At 43.4% G+C, this 24,152-nt stretch overlaps 1 protein-coding gene across 2 annotated transcripts in view; it reads right to left on the reverse strand.

Moving 5' to 3' along the window:
* Positions 1 to 22,174: 22,174 nt before the first annotated feature.
* Positions 22,175 to 24,152, reverse strand: part of LOC126539361 (V-type proton ATPase 21 kDa proteolipid subunit c''-like) — a 61,198-nt gene continuing 59,220 nt past the window's right edge. Inside the window, exon 6 of one of the 2 annotated variants that reach the window (XM_055075511.2) lies at positions 22,175 to 22,835. In XM_055075511.2, coding sequence (XP_054931486.1) covers positions 22,737 to 22,835 — 99 coding nt within the window. In that variant the 3' untranslated portion in view covers positions 22,175 to 22,736. The remainder of the gene's footprint in view (positions 22,836 to 24,152) is intronic. The other variant, XM_050186193.3, reaches the window with a different exon arrangement.

The following is a 24,152-nucleotide window of genomic DNA, read 5'->3' on the forward strand; positions in this document are numbered from 1 at the left end:
TTGCATGTACACCCACTCCTGCCATAGCCCTAATGGGCTGCAGTATGTATGTATATATATATATATATATATATATATATATATATATATATATATATATATATATATATATTAAAAAAAATTAGTTGCCGAGTGAGCCTCCTCTCAAGATAACGTGAAAATACCGTATTTATTCGCGTATAACCCGCACCAAAATGTGAAAAAACGCGTTTAAAAAGTGGGGGTGCGGGTTATCTGCGAATTTTTTCCTTGGGAGGGGGGGGTCGGCTTCACCGCAATGTGCGGCGGCCTCCCCGTGTAGTCCGCCATCCCCATCGTCATCGACGCTTGTCAAGCCGATGAAGGGCCAACGAAAGGCCAGCATTGTTGAGCCTCGCGTTAGGCGCTGTTTAGTGTACTTACCCCAGTTTGCACTGTTTGCCTGCTTTGTTTTGGCATCATGAGTGCGACTCGACGGCAGTGTTTCACAGCGAAAGAGAAGCTAAAGATTATAGCCGCTGCCGAAGAAATCGGCAACAGAGCTGCTGCAAGACAGCTTGACGTTGACGAGTCGTGCATTCGCGACTGGAGGAAGAAAAAAGAGAGTCTCGAAGCAACGAACCGGGACAGGCGAGCGTTTCGGGGTCCGAAGACTGGCGCGTACCCCCACCTCGAGACGCAGCTTGCGAAGTTCATTGAGGAGCAGAGAAGTCGTGGCCACGCTGTTTCGACTGAGATGGCGCAAATGGAAGCCCTGAAGTTGGCCCGGGAATTGAACATTCCACGCGAGTTTCGTGCAAGCCGTGGATGGCTTCAGCGCTTCATGCGAAGACATGGATTTTCTATGCGGCGGCGAACAACCATCTGCCAGCGGCTTCCTGAAGCCTACGAGGAAAAGTTGTTGAACTTTCAACGATATGTGATCGCACTTCGGAAGGAGCACAGCTATTTGCTGTCTCAGGTGGGAAATGCTGATCAAACACCTGTGTACTTTGAGATGCCGATGGACACGACCATGGAAAAAAAGGGCTCCAAATCAGTCAGCGTGCTGACAGGCGGAAATGCCAAGCTGCGATGCACAGTCATGCTATGCGCTTTGGCTGACGGCACGAAACTGTGCCCGTATGTCATTTTCAAACGCAAGACGTTACCTAGCATTCCACTGCCCCCAGGAATCGTTGTGCGTGCGGAAGAAAATTCGTGGATGAACAGTGGCCTAGTCGGTGACTGGCTTCGAGTAATCTGGGAGCGAAGACCAGGTGCCTTGCTGGCACGCCGGTCGATGCTCGTACTAGATTCCTTCAGAGGCCACTGCACTGATGCGGTGAAGGCTCGCCTTGCCGAGACCAGCACCGACCTCGTCATAATACCTGGCGGCATGACGTCCATGCTACAGCCACTCGACGTGTGCCTGAACAAGCCGTTCAAGGCACACGTGAAGCGGCTGTATGCCCAGTGGATGGCCGACGGCATTTACGCCCTCACACCGACGGGACGCGTGCGAAGGCCTGATATTCCATTGCTGTGCCAGTGGATCGTGGATGCGTGGAAAGCGATACCGGCCGATTTGGTGCGCAAAAGCTTTAAAAAAATGTGCGATCAGTAATAGTTTGGATGGTTCCGAGGACGACTACGTCTTTGAGAGTGGCGATGAAGCCTCGGATGGCAGTAGTGAGAGCGGCGACGATTAAGAATCGGATAACCAGTGACGTGGTGGCGGTCGTTTGAATAAATGTTCTGAAAACGAAATGATCACTGAGTGTGAGTTGCATCTTTCTAGCGCTCATTTTTTTTTTTTTTTTCAGGTAAACGTGCGGGTTATACGCGAGTTTTTTTTTTTTTTTTTCCGTCGAGTTCAAAGTTAGGGGTGCGGGTTATACGCAGGGGCGGGTTATACGCGGGTAAATACGGTAAATCACCAAGTGTGACACAGGAGGAGATGCAAATGACAACTTTAAGAGAAAGGTGGAAAATTTCAAAAAGAAAATCGGCAGACTTCACCGATTTCTCTAGCTCTGAACTCGTTTACTGGAACCACAGTAAGTTCTCAGCGCAGACACTACCATCTTCTCAAGAACTGCTTTGCAGTGCAGCTGAATGTTGTGCGGAAGCTGAGTACATAGCACACCCTGCTCCCAGCTACGCATTGCCACACGGGCAGCGGTTCGATGTACAGGGGTGGCAGTGGGAGACAAAGTTTTTGTTCACCATGTAGTGAGGGTAAAGCTGGGAATGAGACGGTGGCTTGACAGTGGCTGCACGACAACAATGGTGGTATGACAATAATGGCAAAATGGTGAGCACGAACAGATGAACTCTGCAAATGCATTTTATAAGCTCTTAAATGCTGTTAGAGCAAACAAAAGCCTATACCAATCCAGTCAGCTGGAAAAGCTATCATATCAAATTCATTAATAGCACATAAGGAAGGTTGCGGGTGTGCAAGTTCCGTTTTGTGTGCTAGAAAAAATCAGTCGTGCAAAATGATGAATCCACTGGACAGCATCAATAAACAGTTCAACAGGAAGTACCATATTAAGTTTGTTGTGTATGTTGACATTGGTTAACATATACGACAGTCATAATCACTTGAGCGTGGGAATAACGGGATGTTGCTGCAACAGCAGCTAGTACGATCATGCTAGCATTTAACCAATATGAACAAGAAACGGGAGGTTGGGCAGCTATTCATTGGAAAGATTGTAGTTTCGAATTCACGTTCCATGGAAGCACAGTAAGGCTTGAGAGTGGGTAAGTCAGTGTTTCATCACTAGTAAACCTGAAGTGTACTAGCCATGATGAACTTGTAGGAACAAATTCTGGCCATGACAGCCGCATTTCGATGACGGCGAAATCCAAAAACTCTCGTGGGTGCATGTTAAAGAACTCTAGGTGGTCAAAATTAATTTGGACCTTCGTACAATGCATACTTCATAATCAGATTGTGGTTTTGGCATGTAAAACCCCAGAATTAAGTTTTTCACCTGAAGTGCAAAGGGAAAAGCGGATGAGAGGACAGACATGAACAGCACTTGTCCTTGTCCATCCTGTCGTACCTGTTGTGCAGTAACTGCATAAGCGAGAAACCAGTAGATGGGAAAAGGTATACAAGCTCAAGATAAATGAAGTTCAGTAAGACAATTGAGTCAGTACATTTATTGCACTATGAACTAAAGGATTAGCATCTGTAATGATAAACACACCTGTGGATTTGCTTATAAAACTTCTGCGATTATTTTCTTGGCTTTGTCACTTGGCATAAACAATAATGGGCAATAGATTGGAGACAATATGAGTGAAGATATGAAATTCTTATCAGGCAATCTGTCGTACCTCTTTGTAACTTGAAAATGCCTTTGTTATATCTAACATTTGTTATGATCATTAAGTCTAGAAATCCATGTTTCTTATAACAATGTTTCACTGTATTCTGCTCTAATAGTGAACTATAACTGGCACTGCTCAAGTAAATAAGGCCACATTTTCAAATACCTTCTGCATTATATTCCGTAGAAACTGCTTGGCTAAAAAATAAAGATATTCAGTACATCCCTTTAAGAATCAAGTTTTAAGACCAAGTTCAGGAAACTATTTTTATAGTTTCGTGTTCTCCATAATTTACATAATCAATTCCTCATTAAAACTAGAAGCAGATTAAGTGATTCACCATAGAACATCACAACTACAGTGGTGACCTTACAGTAACAACATGCTACCGGCGGTAAGGCACAAAACCACACAAGTTGAGGAACATTGAAGGGACACTACATAGTGAAATACTAAATCAGTTTAGCATGATAAAATATTTCAAAACTAAACATTGTTTTCAATTTTGCAGTAGTACGAGAATTATTAAAAGAGCAAATGAAAGCTGCAGTCCCCCTTAATTTTTTTTTGCTGCAACATCAGTGCAGTGCGACGTTACGGATTTCAAAAGTGCTTTTTGTATTAGGGCCATTGTGGAGCGGTAAATTTCTCAAGTTTGCTATACACTGCACTTCTAGGATGGAATGTAGTACGGCTTCACTGATGAGCAGTTATCTAGGCTCGAGCAGCCAGCATCAAAACCTACAAGATTTCTTCTCTATGCCTACAGTATGATGTCACGGCAAGCTGGGGCAGAAACTACCCCAAGGTGGGGTCGCTAGCAGTTTTTTGTTTCTGCGTCTTTTCTATCTTAACAAGCTTCTTTTTACAGTAAGAGGGGCTCTCTTGTTATTTAGGTAGGTAATTTACTAGTGCATCTGAAATAATTTTTCTCTTTAGTGTCCACACTGCAAGAAAGAACTGCTTCTTATACAGGTTTGATATTCTGCACATTCCAATTTTGCTTTATGAACCATACAGTGGTGGAACAGCCATTTCACCTTTCAGCACAGGGCCTGGTGCAGCAGCAAGCACTTTTGGCGCAGGAACCAAGGCACGTGTGCTTACCATACACCATGCAAATTTTAGCTGATACAGTCAATATGTTGTGGAGATGGGTTTGCGAGAGGCTTTCCCTGCAAGCGTGGTCAGGAAAGGACGTGATGCACCTCAGCACCATGATGCATAGAGGGCGTTACAGCCAGGTTTGTCGATACAATGCAGAGAAGGCACCACAGGCAGATTGTCAACAAACATGTTTTTAGTAACCCAGGATGACACAATGCGACAGACAAGGCTTGTGGACGAAGGCTCACTGCAAAACCAATAGAGTATGTGCGCCTGCACTGAACATGACATCATACAATATACTCATGTCATGCCATGCACATTAGAGAGTTTTCGAATCGGAACCGGAAAAAAAAAAGCATCAGCGCCACTGCGCATGCACATGACGCAAATGGGTTTTGCGCTTGTGTTGGCGATGGTATTTCAGCAAAATAGTGCAGCGACCAAAGCTTGATGCAAAAATTTTGCGTCAACGAAGATGGCACCACCTACAGAGGTGCTGGCTCTCGCGATGTAACACATTTAGCTTTATTCGCTAATGCCATTCTTAACTATTGCAAAGCCCCACTATTACCCATAAACATCGAAAAAGCTTTCTTTTAATCATAAAATGTGACCTCCTCATTTGGCAAACTCCATGGTACCACGTGGGCGGGTTTGATGAACACTGAAAAAAAGTGCCAGCAAGATGGTACAGTGGCACTACATTAGTACGGCCATTAGAGAAAAATTCGCGGATGACGAACCGGACGACTCCAACAGCCCATATGGGCCTCTGCTTCCTTCTATGATGATGATGATAGCATGCTGTTGGTTTTGATTTCAGTTTTGCTAGCTGTGAAACGTACATAGAAGGAAGATCTCGCTCTTATACATGGTATGGTGCAGGCTCGGCTCAATTTTCCGCTAACACGCCGTTTTAGCGGAGGATGGTGTAAAAGCCCGCTCTTGGCGCAGTTTGCTGCAGCTTTTTTACCATTGCAATATCAGCAATGTGAACATATTATGTTATTTATTCCCCCACTGATATGTACTCGCAGGACAAGGCCTATAGGGAACTAACGCTGAGGCACTACAGCAGCTCAATGGAGTGTGCAGCTGAAATGTGTCGACATTATCCGATAGGGAGGCCATGAAAATGGTACATTTTGGATGATAACAGACAATATCGACGACAGCGACATGCCCATGCCAACATTTCCTTTAGCTCTGGTACCTAGCCAAGCTCTGGCCATACCGATGCAGGTTGGAGAAGCGCATGTGCTCATAAACTCTAGCACACCGGTTCCTAGTCAATTCAGAATCTGTAGATATGAACGTCAAGGTAAGCGACGAAATTGATGCCGTGAAATTGCAGCATGTGTCGCTGAAAACTGTTTCCACTGCTCGCTAGGCTGTGTGTTACGGCACTGCTGTTGGAACTCGTAGTTTCAGCACTGGTTGGCCATAGGATTAGGCCTAGTTGCTTGTTTGTATCACTACTTTTTACCACGAGCTTTACCAAAGACATTTTTTACAGAGAAGCATGAACCGCACTCTAGTATCCAGTCACTGTGCATGTCATAACAATGCTTGATTCTAAATTAATCGAACTCAAGTTCTCTTAAATGTACAGTGGTGTGAATGGCCAAAAGTGCTTTGGAACAGATTTTGTAGTAGTAAGATCTTGATGGGGGCTAGTTGGTTCATATTTAGAACTGAGGTTGAACAGCGCGAATAAAACAAGGACACGAGGAAACAAATACTACAGACAAGTGCTGCCTGTGATATTTGTTTCCTCATGTCCTTGTTTTATTCGTGCTATTCAACCTCAGTTCTAAAGATTTTGTAGCAGTCAACGATTCTGAATGCTTAATGGCCGGACACTATTCATGCACGTCAAACACGGTCACCAGCACACATCATTGCCAATATTCTTGAGGAAGATAATACGGGTATGCAGCTGGTTACGACTACACTGATGAGTAAACCGACATGCTAGAAAGAGAAAATACCATGTGTCCCCAGCGGTAAAGCAAGCCATACAAAGGCACAAGAAATGTCCCGCAATACAGTCGCATGGTACGCAGGACACTGTTTGAGCAATATTATTCTACGCCTAAAGTTGTCCAGCTAGTAAAATGGCCGAGCTACAAATCAACTGTGTAATGAGCACGCACAGGTGAACGCAACACAGCAAAGCAACTAATAACACATGAGCAGGTAAGCTTACATTTCCTGCGTGCCACAACAGCTGCCATGGCTGATTTTCACTTTATCGGTTGAGGAACACCTCTCCCAGCAAGACCATGTCGCAGGTACAAAACGAAAATGGGGGACATGCAAACAGTGCAGAATGGGCCCAGTGCGCACAACTAGGCCTGCAGAAATTCATCTTAAGCTACACACAACTCGTGAAATGGGACAGGGTTTCTCAGGCAGAATACGAACACCTGCAAGTGCGCACTGGATTGGATTAGCCCAGTGACCCTCTGGCTCATTTAGCTTTAACAATGGCCAGAGCCACGATGGCACTTTTCACTTTGAACTTTAATGGAGGGTGGTGGCAACCGCCACCTGGCATTGACCACAACTCTTGACCATGGCATCCGAAATTGTGCGGCACGACTCGTCTTGGACCAGCTTGGGAGCAGGATTTCTCATTTGTAGCATAGATGTCCCAGCTTAAAAGGAATGTAGCAGAATGGAGAAATTGTAGCATCATTCCTACGACTGTAAGTCCAGGCATTATTCTAACTTGCTTTAGAATAGCAAGTGTGCTTCTGCTGCCATTGTTGAAATGATACAGAGAACAAACTTTAGAATTGGAAGGCTGATGTAGGCAGTTTTGGCTGCCCCTTTTCCAAATGGTAACATTCAAGCACTTATTCATGGAAAGACAAGTTTCTACAGAACACCAAGATTTATTATTGCTTTCTTTCAGTGCAGAGCTTGTCCCAATAATACTACAGCCACCCTCCACGTTGCCATTTGTGAACCATTCTCATTCTCGAGTCCATGACAAACTATGGCTTTTGCATTAATTCTCAGCCAACTTTTGTTTCCCTTGCTTTTGCACAAAGAACTTGGCCATTCAGTGGCTAGCAGTTTCAATTACAAAACTGCAGTGTATAAATGCAACCAAGAAAGGGAAGCCGCGGTCCCTTTGATGAGCAAAGTGCCTATAATGTGTAATTGTGTTTAAAACATTGCGCGTTCAATTTGTGAGAGTATTTGTTTCCTTGAGATAGAAAAATGCTGAAAATGCCCTCAAACCTTTATTACAAAACGCAGAAAGCTACACAATCTGGGCACCTTTATGCTACATGTAAAATCAGTAGTTTCGGCTTTACAAAAACCACGTGGGGTTAGAACTTTTGCTATATTATTTCAAAGAGAGAATGCAGAAACATAATTTTTATGCAGCATGTTCTCCAATGAATTGTACATCTAATAAAAGAAACAAGAACTCAACTTCTATAAAAAAATATTGGTTTTTTGACTTTCCACCATATCATAAGAAACACGCATGAAATATTGCAATGGAAGTTCATATTTGACTCAGAAACACCCATGGCTGTTGCATTGTTGTTGATTGCGGTACAAATGTTGTGCATACTTTATACCCATTTTAGGCAGAGGCTCATCAGTTCTGCAGTTCTTGGGTTATGCCACCTTGGCGGCTTGCTGCTTCCTTGTAGTGCCCTCAACATTATGAGCCTCAAAAGATATCACACCATCTCGTTGCACTGTCCCTTAACGCACATGCTCCATTCTATTAGCTACTGATGCCACGTTCTCCCTATGCACTGTGCCCACACTGAGGCCCACTAATATGTGCCTTGCTATTACATATGCTCTTAATTAGTATTTATAATTGTGTGAGCAGTCCTTACAATACTATTTAACTCAAGGGAAGTCAACGTGGCCCACACATCCACTTTCAGCCTGACATGCCTGCATGCCTACCTGCAGCACTTATTTAGAAATCACAGATACACTTTTGAACCGAAGGGGTGCATGGTGGGCAATTATGGCAACTTCAGTAATTAATTGAGCTTGTTCTAAAATTCATCATCATCATCAGCCTGGTTACGCCCACAGCCGGGCAAAGGCCTCTCCCATACTTCTCCAACTACCCTGGTCATGTATTAATTGTGGCCATGTTGTCCCTGCAAACTTCTTAATCTCATCCACCCACCTAACTTTCTGCCACCCCCTGCTACACTTCCCTTCCCTTGGAATCCAGTCCGTAACCCTTAATGACCATCGATTATCTTCCCTCCTCATTACATGTCCTGCCCATGCCCATTTCTTTTTCTTGATTTCAACTAAGATATCATTAACTCGCGTTTGTTCCATCACCCAATCTGCTCTTTTCTTATCCCTTAACGTTACACCTATCATTCTTCTTTCCATAGCTCGTTGCGTCGTCCTCAATTTAAGCAGAACCCTTTTCGTAAGCCTCCAGGTTTCTGCCCCATACGCGAGTACTGGTAAGACACAGCTGTTATACACTTCTCTCTTGAGGGATAATGGCAACCTACTGTTCATGATCCGAGGATGCCTGCCAAACGCACCCCAGCCCATTCTTATTCTTCTGATTATTTCAGTCTCATGATCCGGATCCGCGGTCACTACCTGTCCTAAGTAGATGTATTCCCTTACCACTTCCAGTGCCTCGCCACCTATCCTAAACTGCTGTTCCCTTCCGAGACTGTTAAACACTACTTTAGTTTTCTGCAGATTAATTTTTAGGCCCACTCTACTGCTTTGCCTCTCCAGGAGAGTGAGTATGCATTGCAACTGGTCCCTTGAGTTACTAAGCAAGGCAATATCATCAGCAAATCGCAAGTTACTAAGGTATTCTCCATTAACTCTTATCCCCAATTCTTCCCAATCCAGGTCTCTGAATACCTCCTGTAAACACGCCGTGAACAGCATTGGAGAGATCGTATCTCCCTGCCTGACGCCTTTCTTTATTGGGATTTTGTTGCTTTCCTTATGGAGGACTACGGTGGCTGTGGAGCCGCTATAAATATCTTTCAGTATCTTTACATACGGCTCGTCTACACCCCGATTCCGTAATGCCTCCATGACTGCTGAAGTTTCAACTGAATCAAACACTTTCTCGTAATCAATGAAAGCTATATATAAGGGTTGGTTATATTCTGTACATTTCTCTATCACCTGACTGATAGTGTGAATATGGTCTATTGTTGAGTAGCCTTTACGGAATCCTGCCTGGTCCTTTGGTTGACAGAAGTCTAAGGTGTTCCTTATTCTATTTGCCTTAGTAAATACTTTGTAGGCAACGGACAGTAAGCTGATCGGTCTATAATTTTTCAAGTCTTTGGCGTCCCCTTTCTTATGGATTAGGATTATGTTAGCGTTCTTCCAAGATTCCGGTACGCTAGAGGACATGAGACATTGCATATATGTACAGGGTGGCCAGATTTTCTAGAACAATCTGCCCACCATCTTTCAACAAATCTGCTGTTACCTGATCCTCCCCAGCTGCCTTCCCCCTTTGCATAGCTCCCAAGGCTTTCTTTACTTCTTGCGGCGTTCTAAAATTACTCCAGTTCATTTCTGAACGCACCTCTAGTCTGCACACACTGTATACTCCATGTATAGAAAGTTTCAGTGTGATACCTTTAATCCTCTGTCGATGACAACCAGTTGCAAATCGCAAACGCACTTCCAAACGCACTGCTCAATGGGCACTTGGCAAAATATTGCCAAAAATCCAGTACACAGTTCCAGTACACAGATACAGAAGAACCTGGCATCCATTGGCCTGTGTGAGATGTAGTTTGTGCATGTAAAGGAGTGACAGCAGTGGTCTGTCAGTGTCTGCCTGTTTGGAAGATAAACCAACTTGTTGACAAAGCACACTACATTATATTAATGATATTTCGGCAAAAGCGGCTGAACTGTAAGTGCTACACTCTGCTGCCTAAGCAGATAATTTTCCTGTGCATAATGTCTCACTTCCATCGTGAGAGTCACTTAAAACTTTAATACCCCTATAATTCCCCAAGGTTAAGCTGCACACATAAGCCACTACTGTAGTTCAAGGGCAGTGGTGTTGTGCTGTTAAGCTTGAGGTCACAAGTTCTATTGACAGCCACTGTAATCACATTTCTAAGAGAGTTGAAAGCAAAGTAACTCATGCACCAAGCACTAGATGCATGTTAAAGAACCCTAGGCAGTCAAAATTTATGCAGTCACTACTATAAAATCTCTCAGGTTCTGCATTAGTGGATGAATGCGAAAAAGAAATTATATATATATATATATATATATATATATATATATATATATATATATATATAAAGAAAACGCTTGCCAGTAAAAATATTGACTATTCAAGTTCACCAGAAAAGCTCTTGAATTTCAGGGCCCTCAGTTGTCACGTAATTGTGCAATGACTATATCCAGGATGCAAAGAGAAAGAAGTGAGAACCTGAAGGCATTTGCCATGGCAACAAGCTGTTCATCGAACTGGTGTTCTGAAGGAAAAATTTTAACAAACTACTCTCAATAAACAAAGAACCAGGTGTTAAGTCTACTCTTTTAGCGGATGTGTACAGTCTACTTGCTATGCACCTGCAGGTGTCGCTAAATTGACAGAATAACGCATCTGTGATGGCATTTACGTGGACTGCATGCTTGATATTGCAGACAAGGCGAAGAGCTGTTAAGTCATTAACATCTTTCAAGAGTACTACACTGTTTTTGCAGAAAAGTGGAGCCGTGTCATGCAGCAAAACATTCCTCACGAATTGAATTACATCATCGAGTCATTGTGGTACCATGACGAAGATTGTGAACCAAAACATGATGGTCAATCTGCCAGCAGCATTTGACACATGTGAGCAATTTCCTGCCATTTTACGACTTGGGGCACGGCCACCTTGCTGGCAACATGTCACCAGGTGTGCTTTCTTAAATTGTTGGGCCCCTAGTTTTATGGATGCATGCCAAGAGACTAGTCAGCCCTTTCACACTCTGCACCAGATCCACAGGCTTTTCTTGTACGCAGTGCAAACAATGAAAGGGAATTCTTAGTTTCATTCTATGAATCAAAGAGCACACCGCAATGACTGATTCAAACAACCTATACGCATGTATACATTACAGTAAACTGTAATAGCGATATACCCTTCTCATATAGTAAATGCTGAGTGTAAATAAAAGACGTTCCTTATTGTGTTGGAGGTGTGGGCAAAACTAAAAGGTTAACAACACTGGGGGAAAAAAATCAATTTCATGTCCTATAAAAGAAACCTTTGAGAAACTGGTTTTTGTGAAAGAAATTAACTATGCAACATACGCTCTTATTTCGCCCAAGAATAAACTTCCAAAACACAGGACCTTACTTGTAACTCCCATGCTGTCTTGAAATGTCAACCCCATCAATCAATTACTCATCCTGCCAGCTTGTACAGTGTTGGATACGGTCCCTTTTCCTGGCATCACTCGATTCGCCGACCACATCCAATCGTCGTTGCATTCCAATAAAGATGCGTAGGAGCGCATCTAACATGTTCCCGGACCTGCCAGACAAGTTGGCGACCCCCACCTCAGTTGCCGCACGTCAAGCTATTGTCTGCACCCCTGCTTGACTCTTCCCGAAAGTGCAACGGGAGCCTGGCACGGTTCCAGGTAGTTGATCTTGGTCCCAACAAAGCTGTTTTGTAGCACTGAAAGTTCGTTCGAAAACAACCCGTCTCCTCCAGCTGAGCGCTTTCAGACGGGGAGGCAACACCGAGGCAACGCCTATTGTAAGTCACCCGTGAGAAAGTCACAGTGGAGCCCTTGGAGCGACCCCATCTGCCAAATGTGACTGCACTTGCACGGGCGCCTACCATTCGAGGAAAATGATGACACCTGAGCGGGCTCGACGACTGGCCGAAAATGATGTGACCCCGAGAGACCAAAGGGGTTAAAAGCGAGAGACAGGCAGAAGAGACATGCGTTCTTTCATTTCTTTCGTGCTTCTTGCCACTGGCCGCAGCGTCCGATTTGCTGCCAGCCATCTATGACTTTACGACTGTTAATTACTTTGTGCTATTACTGTAAATAATGTAAATAAACCTTCGGTTTCATCTCAAAATCCTCCTCAACGTCGGCCAACTCCTGCACTCCACGGCAAGATCCCATAACAGATATCCCCAAGGACAAGTTAGTGACTTGACTTGCTGGGAGGAAGTGGTGCCACCAAGTTTGTGCATTATTGCACCATTCTGCAGTTTCATTCTGTAGTCGCACATCATTCTGTGTGTGTGGAATGTAATTGGTATAAAAGGGGAAACCTACCCCCAAAATATTTCAGGTGAAAACTTTTTTTTTTTTACATTTGAAGGCCATTAGAATTTTCTTAAATGGTGCCAAAGCAGTTGCAAGAAATTTTCCTAAATTTGAGTGTTTCATTAAGAGTCATAAGACTTATATTATAGTTAGTAGACATGTTTCTTTATTAGACAACAGTTTGGCACTACTTGTTCATATTTATTTGTCTAATGTGCTCCTGAATTTGACAAATATATAGTGTCTTCTAAAAGTTATTTGCAAAATATGGCCAAATAAGAAAGCTCAAAGATGGTCTTATACAAATTTCTACAAAACATTATGTGCAAAAATTTGGGCCTCAACTGTGCATAACAGCTCCGCAAAACCATGCTGAGCTTAGAAAATACAATATTTTGGCCTATGTTTACACGTCAATAGACCAGTGTAGCTGTCCTAGTAAAAATCCAGCAAATAGTGGCCATCATAGAGAAGGACATCAACAATTTCTACAGAAAGTTTAAACAAATGATTTTTGTTTTGAGGAAGAAACATATTTTTGAAGTTGACACCCGAAATGGCGAAATTTGGTTGCAAGATGGGATTCATTACACTAGCTTATGGCCGAAACTGGAAAGCGAATTGAGGCATGTAGTAGGTGAAATGTCAGAGCTGGATTTACAGCATTCAAAGTAAGGGCCACAATATGCGGTTGGGCGTCACATGAATGTGGCTTGGCTTAAGAGTTCTCATTTTCATTAAAATCATTTTATACAGGGCGCTTCAGAAAATGTCGAAATTTCTTAAACATTGCGAAGCAATAAGTAAGCATTTTCCCCTTGGCATTGTTTTTATCACAGAGGCATACATTCTAAAATCATTTGTAGAAATGTTATGCGTTCTTTTTTCCAGAGATAACTTGAAAGTTAAATCTTTGTGTGCTAGATGTCTTTCCTAAGTGTAACAAATGCAATTTCTGTCTAAGTACACATTAACAGGCTTTAATACAATTGCTATGTATTGGTAACATGTCGACCACTTTACAAATTTTCAAATCTCACATTTCAAACAATAACAGAGACATGAGAATAAATGACTTTAATCAGATATTTAGTGTTCCTCGGGCAACATAGCCTCTTCATAACTGTAATTGTCCCTTGAAGACACCTCGTAATCAATGTCAAAGTCTAGTGTATCAGAGTTCATGAGAAGTTTTTGAATTGCTGAATGGTTCAAAAAATATGCAGGCTTTTCCCACTAGTTCACTTGTCAAAAAATGATCAAAATGCGAGTAACACCGACAGTTGGATGGATGGATGCTACAAGCATCCCTTTTGAAATAAGGTGGTGGGTTGCACCATCAAGCTCTTGTTTTTATTTTGCCTAATGTCTTATATATATTTTTCAGAAAACACACAAACACAAAGAATTCCCAGCATCAAACTTTTTGAACCATTGCAGGGAACTCTCTTTTTGTATCCCTCCGTTGTTTGTGGTCTCCCTACTTTTCTGCCACCACACCTCCAGTCGCCTCTTACTAATATCCCTCTTGAGGACATATTTACTTTTCCTCTGCTATCCCTGAACCCAAGGCTTCAAGGAGGCCAGAGGAGCGTTAACCAGAAGCTGGGTAGATGTCTTCACATTCTAACAAAACATGTTCCATCATTTCCCTAGCTTTACTGCAGCAAGCACATGCATTTTCGTTCTTCGTGTACCTCGCTTTATAAATACACGTTCTAAGGCATCATGATCTCTCCTTGAAAAGTAAGGTGCTGCCTTTTGAGTTATAAATTATTTTATTGCAATAGCAATTATATGGACACTCGAAGCACATTTCTGCCATCGGTGTCACCATGACGTTCCGTATAAACTGCACAAGAGCAATAACCGTCGCTGCGCGCCCCATGCTGCATGTGCAAGTGAACGCGTGGGAGCGAAGCCAACAATCGCTGCTCAATCTCGCCTGCCCAAGAGAGACGAAAGCCGGGAGGAAGCGCTCAGTCTTCCATTGTGCCCGAGGCACCCAACATTGCAGGGCACTGGGGGGGAAGCGTTCTACTCTGGCTGCGCATGTGGCAGCTGCGCGCAGTCGTGTGGCCATATCTTGAGAGCGAGCTGCATTGGGGCAGAGTCTAGGTGCGTCGGTGGTTCGTAGCTTTGTGCGTGCTGTTTGTTCTCAGTGCTCGCTTTGTGTTGAAGCGATAGACAGCGTGAATGTCATTTCGCTGGCTGTTGCTGCCACATTTCCTCATGCCAGCGTTTTGACAGCCAGTTTCTGCAGTGATCGAGTGAGATGTGTTTATGTTGTACTTGTTAAATTTGTGTTTACGTTTACTTTGTTTCATTTATGTGCTTGTAATTCCTTGCCTTTCAGGCGAAACAGCGACTTTCGTTCGTGATTTCGTTTTTTCCTTTGAGGTAGTTACTCATCGCAGGTTTCTTTTCCACTGTCGCCACCAATGAAATTGTCTCAGCCTCTCTCACTTTGTGTTTGATGTTCTTTGTTGCCATGTTGGTGATCATACCGGTAGCATACTTGCTGCTAAGCTTCCTAGTTCTTTTCCTCCACTGTGAGTCAATGTTTTTCCTGTACAAATATCTGAACACTCTCACAACCCATTTACTTTCTTCCATATTTCTCAGTCATTCTTCAAAATAAATTTTACTCCGAGCTTCTCTTGCTTCAAAACTTGTCCAGCCCATATCACCCCGCAAAGCTTCATTAGTAGTCTTCCCGTGAGCAGCCAATGCGAGGCGTCCCATTGACCTTTGGTTGCCATCAAGTCACGATTGTACCCGACTTCAAGGAAACAACCACATTTCCAAATGTAACTCGTGGAACCATTACACCTTTCCACATACACCAGAGCACCTAATCCCCACAGATAAGCTTTGTTATGCCAATGTTATATAAAAATAAAACCTATTATAAAATTTTACCTTGAGCAACTCCTAAGTTCATGGATGCTTCATGTTCATGAATTATCTCGGGCACGGTACTTAAGGGGTTATACAATGAATGCCCTGCTGATATGTGCCTATTCACTTTAATCTACTGCCAGGCCACTGACTGGCTTGGCGCTAGCTAGAGTTGGTTGCAACTCTCATTCTTGGCATGCACCTGCATTTGCAAGCCTTCATTTGCAACACCTCTCAGTCCCTTCAGAACACACTTCTGAAACTGAAAATCTGGCTTTTCAAATACCAAAATTTCATAACCGAATACTTAACACCAAATATTTTATAAACAAAGTGAAAGATAAAAGTTATGTGAAGTTTGTTTAGCAAAGAAACTAAGCATAAGGCTTGCTTGCATTATGTACACGCAATGCTGTTTAGAACTGGATGCTCACAGTCATCTGAGGAACTTGCAATGGAAATTAACTGAATGGTAATCAAATGTGGCGCACTAATACAACAACATTGATGAAACACAGGGAAAGAATCTCACTGGATGTACAGAGTACGGTTCATTGAAGGTGCAAAGATTAATACTAGAGCACCGCACGTTGTTTTATAGAGCTGCGAGCATACTGGGATTGTCTAAACGTAGTGCTGCCTAAATTGAGGGGACATACTTATAGGCTACCTAAAGGCAAGGCATATTTAATCAATGACCAGAAATAACCCACCATTAGTTAGCTGCTCCATTTATTTGTTCAGCAACTGGTGCCTATGCGCAGTATAATTATCCAAAACAGTTGCCACTCGCATGTCTTTCTCCCTGTAGACTCCAAAAGTGTAATTCATTATATTTCAACAGAAACAAATGTTTTACAATTTTGATAGTAAGTTCTCCAATACAATATTATTTGAACAGTGATGGTTCAGCTAGTTTAGGATTTGGAGCAATTTTCGGAGCAGGAAAAATGTCATTCTGGAGCAGGTTAGGAGCAGCCACACCAGCATTTTGGAGCAGTTTCAGAGCAGAAAAATGTCTTTTTGGAACATTTGGAGTAGTACAGCACTAATCTGTGGCCATTTTGGCGAAGCTTCTTATTACTTTGCAACAGTAAGTGCTGCTCAAGCATGAAGTAAGACACAAAGCTAACAGCAACCAATAAAGGTTGCCTTCCCACGAAGGGTATACCATGTAGAGTTTGTTGCAAACATCTTGATTTGGGTAGGTAAGGAACTAAATTATGTAAGCAATAAAATTTTGTAGGCTACCAAGAACAAAGATGTGCACCAGGGTGCAAGACAGACAAAGTTACAGATGAGCTAGAACAGTTTGCACCGTCAGGCACAAGACAAAAAGTGATGGCAAATGTCTTATGTGCATTCCAAATGACAGATGTGCATTGTTATGCTTTACCGTACTAGACAAGAAGTGTATTACACCGAATAACAATGCTAGAAGCTCGACAAGAGACTATGCGTCTATGAACGGCGCCAAGATGAGATGCCTCTGTACAGCGTCTCGCAAAGATGGTGACGGAGAACAACGTTAGTACTGTTCCGTATACTTGCTTTCATTGTGAGGCAGTTTGTCAGCTTCTCGTGTGTTGTGTGGCCTCTGCGAATACATACAAATCGATTCGGTGTAAAACAAGAACTTTTGTTGCTCATACCCGACCGACCTTTAGGAGCACTACCGTTTACTGCCCCCAAGGGCAGAGATCACCACAGGCACGTCCGAAATAGCTCTGAAGGCCTGCCAGTGCAATTATTATGCATTTTGGTGCTCATACAGTGACAGAAAACGGCAGGTGCACACATGTATAACTAAGGCATACATACTGTGCCCTGTGACGATTGCCTCTTCCCACTATTGGTATGCTTAGCTGCATAATATTGCTTCAGTGAGGTGAAGCTGACTTTCGGGAACCTGCATTATGCAATGCGTCGTGCTTTCCGAGCTTTGAAGCCACTGCCAAGGATTCAAGGATTACAAAAGCGGAGTTGGCACCATTGGTCAGCATTGCCGTGGTGGTGGCTACGGCTGCCAGCGGATCTGCGTGCAACAAACCGTCTTTGAGGCGGCAAAATAAAATGGTAGTGGGGGTAGCTTTGATCAATGCCGTTTCAGACCTGCGGTCATGGCAAAAAGTCTGGAAAATCGGACGGCAAAGGGTTTTTGCGTCCAAACTTTCAGGCATTCTTATACATTGACTCTATGGGGTACCATGGTGCCGCGAAGGCGTCTGAATTATCGGGCATGTCAAAAAAATTGGGCATCCAGAAAATCTGTCGTTGATTACAGTTGCATAACCCTACTGAAAACATTGCATTGCCTTAGAAAATACCTACTATTGTGCAGTTCGCACAGACTGCACTTGAGTGGCCGCAACCAGGAGCAGGCAAGTTGAATTGTAGTGCAATGGCGCAGTTGGACCACCACTGTTTGAATAGCAAAGACTATTTGATTTGTAGTGGAAATTATGAATATTTGCACACCTTTAATGTAAATGCTTTTATTAGGCAACCATGTAACTACAGTCACAGTCAGATTTTTTAGGCTCCTTAGGGCCTTGAAAACATCCGAAAAATGAATGCATGCCTTTTACTGCCATAATTACTTTGTTTAGCACAAAACAACGGGCACAAGAAAGACGACAGGACAAGGTGCTAATCCATAATAACTCTGTTTAGCGCGAAACAACGGACATAAGAAAGACAACAGGACAAGGCGCTAAACAAAGAATTTATGGATGGATTTGCACCACCTAGCCCGCTAACGCATTGTGCCTTTTACTGCCCCTAAGGGCTCAAATCGCCCCAGGCACGTCCGGAATAGCTCTGAAGGCCTGCCAGTACACTTAATAGATGTATCAGTGCTCGTTCTGCAACAGGAGACGGTGGGTGCACATGTGTATAAGGAGTACATACTGTGGCCCGTGAAAACTGCCCCTTCCCACTCTTGGTATGCGTCACGCAATACATTGCGTATGCTTCCCTCACAACATTGCTGTACTGAGGCAAAGCTACCTTTCAGGAACTGGCATTGTGCAATGCACGGTGATTTCTTAGCTTCGAAGTAATTGGCGAGGATTTCAAAGGCGTAGTCGGCACCATTGCTAACAGCGGCAAATTGTTTTAATGAAAAACATGGCACTGAACAGCAAGAAGCTTGGTAGCAAACGCTGAAGTACCTAGGCCTAGCGTTGTCGCATTGGTGGCAAAGGCTGCCAGTGTATCTGCAAGCGAGAGAGTGCCTGTTTGAGGCGGCAAGATAATCAAAATGGGTGGTGGGTTCCATCACTGCCGTTCCGCACCTGCAGTGCTGGCAAAATGTCAGGAAAATCAGATGCAAAGGATTTTTCGGTCCGAAATTTCAGATGTTCTTTACATTAAGTCTATGGGATACCGTGGCAGTGCCACAGAAGACGTCCGAATTATCTGGCATGTCCAGAAAATCGGTCGCAGATTGTAATTAGAGAAAAAATGAAAGCGAATTTGCAGCGACTGTTTGGAGCAGAAGATTGATTTGGGTCCTCCAATAATATGATAAATGTTTACAGAGGAGAACAAACTCGGAGAACAAACTCCGCAGAGAACCGCAGAGAACAAACTCAGTTTCACATGCCAAAATCACGATTTAATTAAGGAACGCTGTAGCGGGGAACTTCTGATTAATTCTGACCACCAGGGGAGCTTCAATGGGCCCCCAATGGGCCCCCAATGCACGGGACACGGGCGTTTTTGCATTTCCCCCCAATGCGGCCACCACGGTCAGCATTTGAACCCGCGATCTCATGCTTAGCAGTGCAACACCATAGCCGCTAAGCCACCGCGGCGGGTAGCAAAAAAGTGCTGCACGTACTTGCGCTGACAGGAAACAGACGCATGGTTACAGTGGCGTCGTCATATGTCCCAAAGGGGCCCATGAACACTTTTCAAATAAGTTTTTGAGTTGAGGGTTGTGTGGATTGGAGAGATTGCGCTGACAGGAAACAGACGCATGGTTACAATGGCGTCGTCATATGTCCCAAAGGGGCCCATGAACACTTTTCAAATAAGTTTTTGAGTTGAGGGTTGTGTGGATTGGAGAGATACGTGCAACAAGGATGGCAGCAACAGGGGCACGCAGTCCAAGGTTATTCAGTTGAGAAATTTCAAAATACAAGAAAAGATATGCATGCCCTGAACTTAAATTTTTTCATGGTTTTCTGCCCCCTCGTTGCCAAAGGTAAAAGGTCAAAGCACCTATGCAGTGGAATTTCACATTCTATGGTTGTATATACACACTTTACTCTGGAATGCTGAGGACGCTGTTACCATGGTGAAAAGTGCTCAATGCACATTCTAGCACATGTCATGTTTGCCACTACTCATCGAGCAGCCTGGGACTGTGTAGTCTCTTTTCTTCAGTTCAGCTATAGTTCAACACAGAACCGTGAACAACAAAAAGGGGGAGGCAACAACGATGCATCAAGGTCTTCCGTCTGAATGCGACCGCTCAAGGTGACCTTCTTTGAAGCCTTCGTTTCAAGCCCGTGCGCAGTGCAAGCTACTACGCGCATTTCCTTCATTTTTTTTTTCTTTCCCGCAAGGCCCACTGAAAATTTTGATACGGCACAGGCCGGGACGGATCGCAACATGACGAATCGACGGTTAGAATTAGGTAGCATGCCCCATGTATGGAGACAAGCAACATAGAAGTGAAAGAAAAAATAAATATAGAAAAGGCTGCGCACTCCTTCCAACCGGAAACGTCGAGGGGAGAAAGATCGCCATGTGAAGCACAGGTATTGTTTAAAAAAAAAAAAAAAAAACTGCTACCTTATCATCTTTATTACTGCCGTTTGAGTGTGTGTGTACGCACGCACGCACGCACGCGCGCACGCGCGCACACACACACACACACACACACACACACACACACACACACACACACACACACACACACACACACACACACACACACACATATATATATATATATATATACGCGCACATGCTAGCATAGCTTAAACACAGCTGGAAAGCTCAGCCTTGCACAAGAAAAAAGGACCAGCCCCTTTTCCAAACCCCTTTGAAACATTTAAATGAGAAAATTTGGTGCAGCGAGGTCGTTCGAAACTGGCGCGAAAACGCATTTGCACCATCTGTGTACGGAGCTAGGAAAACCTACGGACTTCGCCATACAGAAAGAAAGGTAGGTGGCGCGAGCTAATGCTCCATTGCCTACTAAGAATGAGAGCCAGTGAATCATGGCAGAAACGTCTTGGGAAGAGAAAAAGAAAGATGGCAAAGGTTCTTGGCTTGTGCAAGCATTCTATTTTAGAGCGAGTAAACAGCATAGCAGCTGAGACAAGAGCAGCAACAAAAAGAAGAAAAAGAAGAACTTGAGAGAGGGAGAGAAACAGGTGTGTTTCTTTGGAATGCAGAACATGCAGCATACACTATAAAGTACCAAGGAGACGGGGAAAGCAGATGGCGCGAAGGTGCATGTCCTCAAAGCTTGAAAAACAATTTCTAAACTACAAGGTGTGCCGAAGTCCACCTACTCTCACCAGGTGGCTCCCGCCTCCAATTGCATTTTAATTCAAATTACAGTCGCGTCAAAGGCAGAGAGAGAGAAAATAAGTACACTTGCTTCGCGCAGCTGCACCCGTTCAAATTTTACAGCAAGAGCACTCCCGCAAACACAAAGTCTGCTGCCGCGTTCGCCTGGGCGGAATGCGCTTGCTTTAGTAAATTGCCGCGCTGGCCTCGGCAACCAAGAGGTCTCATGCGGCAGACTGCTGCATTGCAGCACACCGGAAACTGCGCAGACGTCAGCGATCGCCTCGACATTGCTGCGAGCTTCCGTGCTCAGAAGCCAGAGGTATGCTGCCGTACCAGAGGCAAAAGAACAGCCAGTGCCCCTACAGTGTTTAGTGGTCATAGAATTATTATTATTTTTTTTATGAATGTGTCTGCATGTGTTAATATAAAAAGTAAAGCAAACAAAATTTTAATTTATCAGACCTTTGCAGCAGAGTAGTCATTACCTGCAACTTTGTTTTTAGCCAATCATGAAGGAGCGAGTGGCAATGTCGATGATGCTTCTGGTGAGTGCCATTGGGCGATGATGCGGTCTACAGCGATGTATCTGTTTGCATGATTAAAATACTAAATGTTTCAATATCTGTGCTTTGACCTACACTAAAAGCATCTCCAACCGTCAGTCTATGCAACCTACAACGGAAAGACAATGGCTTGAAAATGGTGGCATATGTGCTAGTTGGATTGAATTTGTAGTAAGAAACAAGACTGAGCGCTTATATGAATGACAGATCTTGTGTTGTGCACTAAGCTACACCAGCCTTTATTTTAAGATTTTATTTTCTAAACTGTCGAGGACCTCTGTGGGTGTCCCCAAGTGCAATTGTTCATGCAGCTACACGACTATGAATCCACACAGGTGTGTTTTCCACCATAACAGTGGTGGAACCACAATTAAAATTAAGGGAATACACTCATTACGTGACCCAAGAAAATAATGGTGGGTGGCCTACTGCAAGCAGCAGCTGGCGTCTAAGCATAAAGGAATAAGCCATTTCGACAACTGTATTTTTACTATCTTTGCACACAGCAGCAACACACCAACTGTCGCATATGTACAAATAAATATTTCCACGCTTAACTATATATCCACAACATTTGCCATACTAAGCATAGGTATGCTATTAATGGGATTAGGTTCACACACTTGCGGCACATTCTTTGGACTTCAGGCCATTTTTTATCAATTGGGAGCAGTACAAAACTTGCCACAGAAGGAGAGGTGAAAGAGAAAAATCTGAGAGTCCAAGCTGTTCACTGTGATTTGTGCCAAAAGCCACCAGACTAGAATGCACAAGAAATTGTCCATTATAATGTCGCTGCTTGATGTGTTGCTTTTTTTTTTTTTTTTTACAAGAAGACATTTAAACATGTTTGCCAGAGGCAATGGGGACTGTTATGCAATGGACAGAAGGTCTTACAACGGGATCACTTTTTTGATAATGTAGGAAACTGAGCAGGTTGCACTACGCAGGCGAAGAATAGTAGTGGCTTGGTTAGGTGAGAAACAACACACTCTGCTGAAACAAGTACACGATCCTGGCAGTTGCATCTCTTCACTTGACGAGTGTCCAATGTGAGAGACCCCGCTGCAAGAAGTTCACAATGACCCAGCTGGAGTAGAAGAGCTCTGGACAGTGGCGGATAAGAGGGAGCTGCAGAACATGAAGGACAAACAAGTTACTGAGAAAGCATAAAAATATAGTAGCGCTACTGCAGGCATAAAAAGAGTACAGTAAAGCTTCATTTGAATGAAATTTTCAGTCCAACTGAGTCATGTAATATTCCCATGCACATTCAGCTGAACACTAAGCACAAAAAAAAAAAAAGTTTTGGTTAAGTGAACTCGCAAGGTAACTTTCAGGTTTACTAACTTTTCCAAGACAAGGCACCATTGGTTGCTTGCAAATGCACTCTTTAGGAGGTCCCCTTACAACCTTGACCTTTGGGACCTCCTCCTGTATATTTTGTTGCTGTGCTTTTTTCTTGAATGAATTAATAAAACTGTTCTTTTAAAAAAAAGAAGAAGAAAAAAAGGGCCACAGTGGTATGGAATCACCTGGTTTTATTTTTGAACCCTATGCCTGCCAACTCTCCCGATTTGTCTGAGACTCCCGAATTCCGACCCTTCCTACCGACTGTATGGCTGTAACAAGGGTTCATATAAAACAACTTACTTAAAATTAAAGGAAAATTCGTGGATTCTAAGGATGACAAAATTCAATGAGGGGGAAACAAACCTTATCCATACAGGCACACTGGCAAACCGCGCAATCTCGTTCATCTTAGCCTTTCTTGTCTTGAAGCTAAGTAGCTGCTGAGTTTTTTGCTGAGCTTTTAAACGTTGGCTTTGCAACTGTGATGATGCCAATGGTGTTCTAGAATAATGGTTAGCAGTGCCCGCATTAGCCAAAGATACTCAATGTGATAATCCTAATGGCGGAAAATTACTTTCCGTCAAGAATTTCTTGACTGCAGCACTTGAAAATGGAGCCTTGATGGCTGCAGTATGAACCAACTAGCAAAACGACAGAAATAGTAGTACAGCTTCATTGCTTCATCTACCTCCTCAATTGGAATGAAAATTTAAATTACCCTGTCGTTGGCAGCTAAAGACATGCTATTTTGCACTGCTTAGCGACACTCTGAAAGGAAAATATGTCTAAAATTGCTTCTCAATAGGCAATGTCCCTGGCATAGCCCCTATGTGGAAGTTTGTTACTTTGAATGTTCAAAAGTCGCGACCAACCCACGTTTTCGAGGAACTTAAGGGACACATTTATTTTCAAGGAGCTTCAAGGGCCCTTGAATCTGTTTTCATAAATTCAAGGGTTCTTCAGGATCTTAAGAAGGTGTATGAATGCTGCATTACTCTTCTGAAAGAATTCCCCAACTCACAAGGAGAAAAAAAAAGAAAGAAAGACAAACATTAAGGAGTACGCTTGAGGCAAAGGAGTTTCATGGCGTGCACA

Source organism: Dermacentor andersoni, chromosome 11 (assembly GCF_023375885.2).
Source record: "Dermacentor andersoni chromosome 11, qqDerAnde1_hic_scaffold, whole genome shotgun sequence".
NCBI lineage: Eukaryota > Metazoa > Arthropoda > Arachnida > Ixodida > Ixodidae > Dermacentor > Dermacentor andersoni.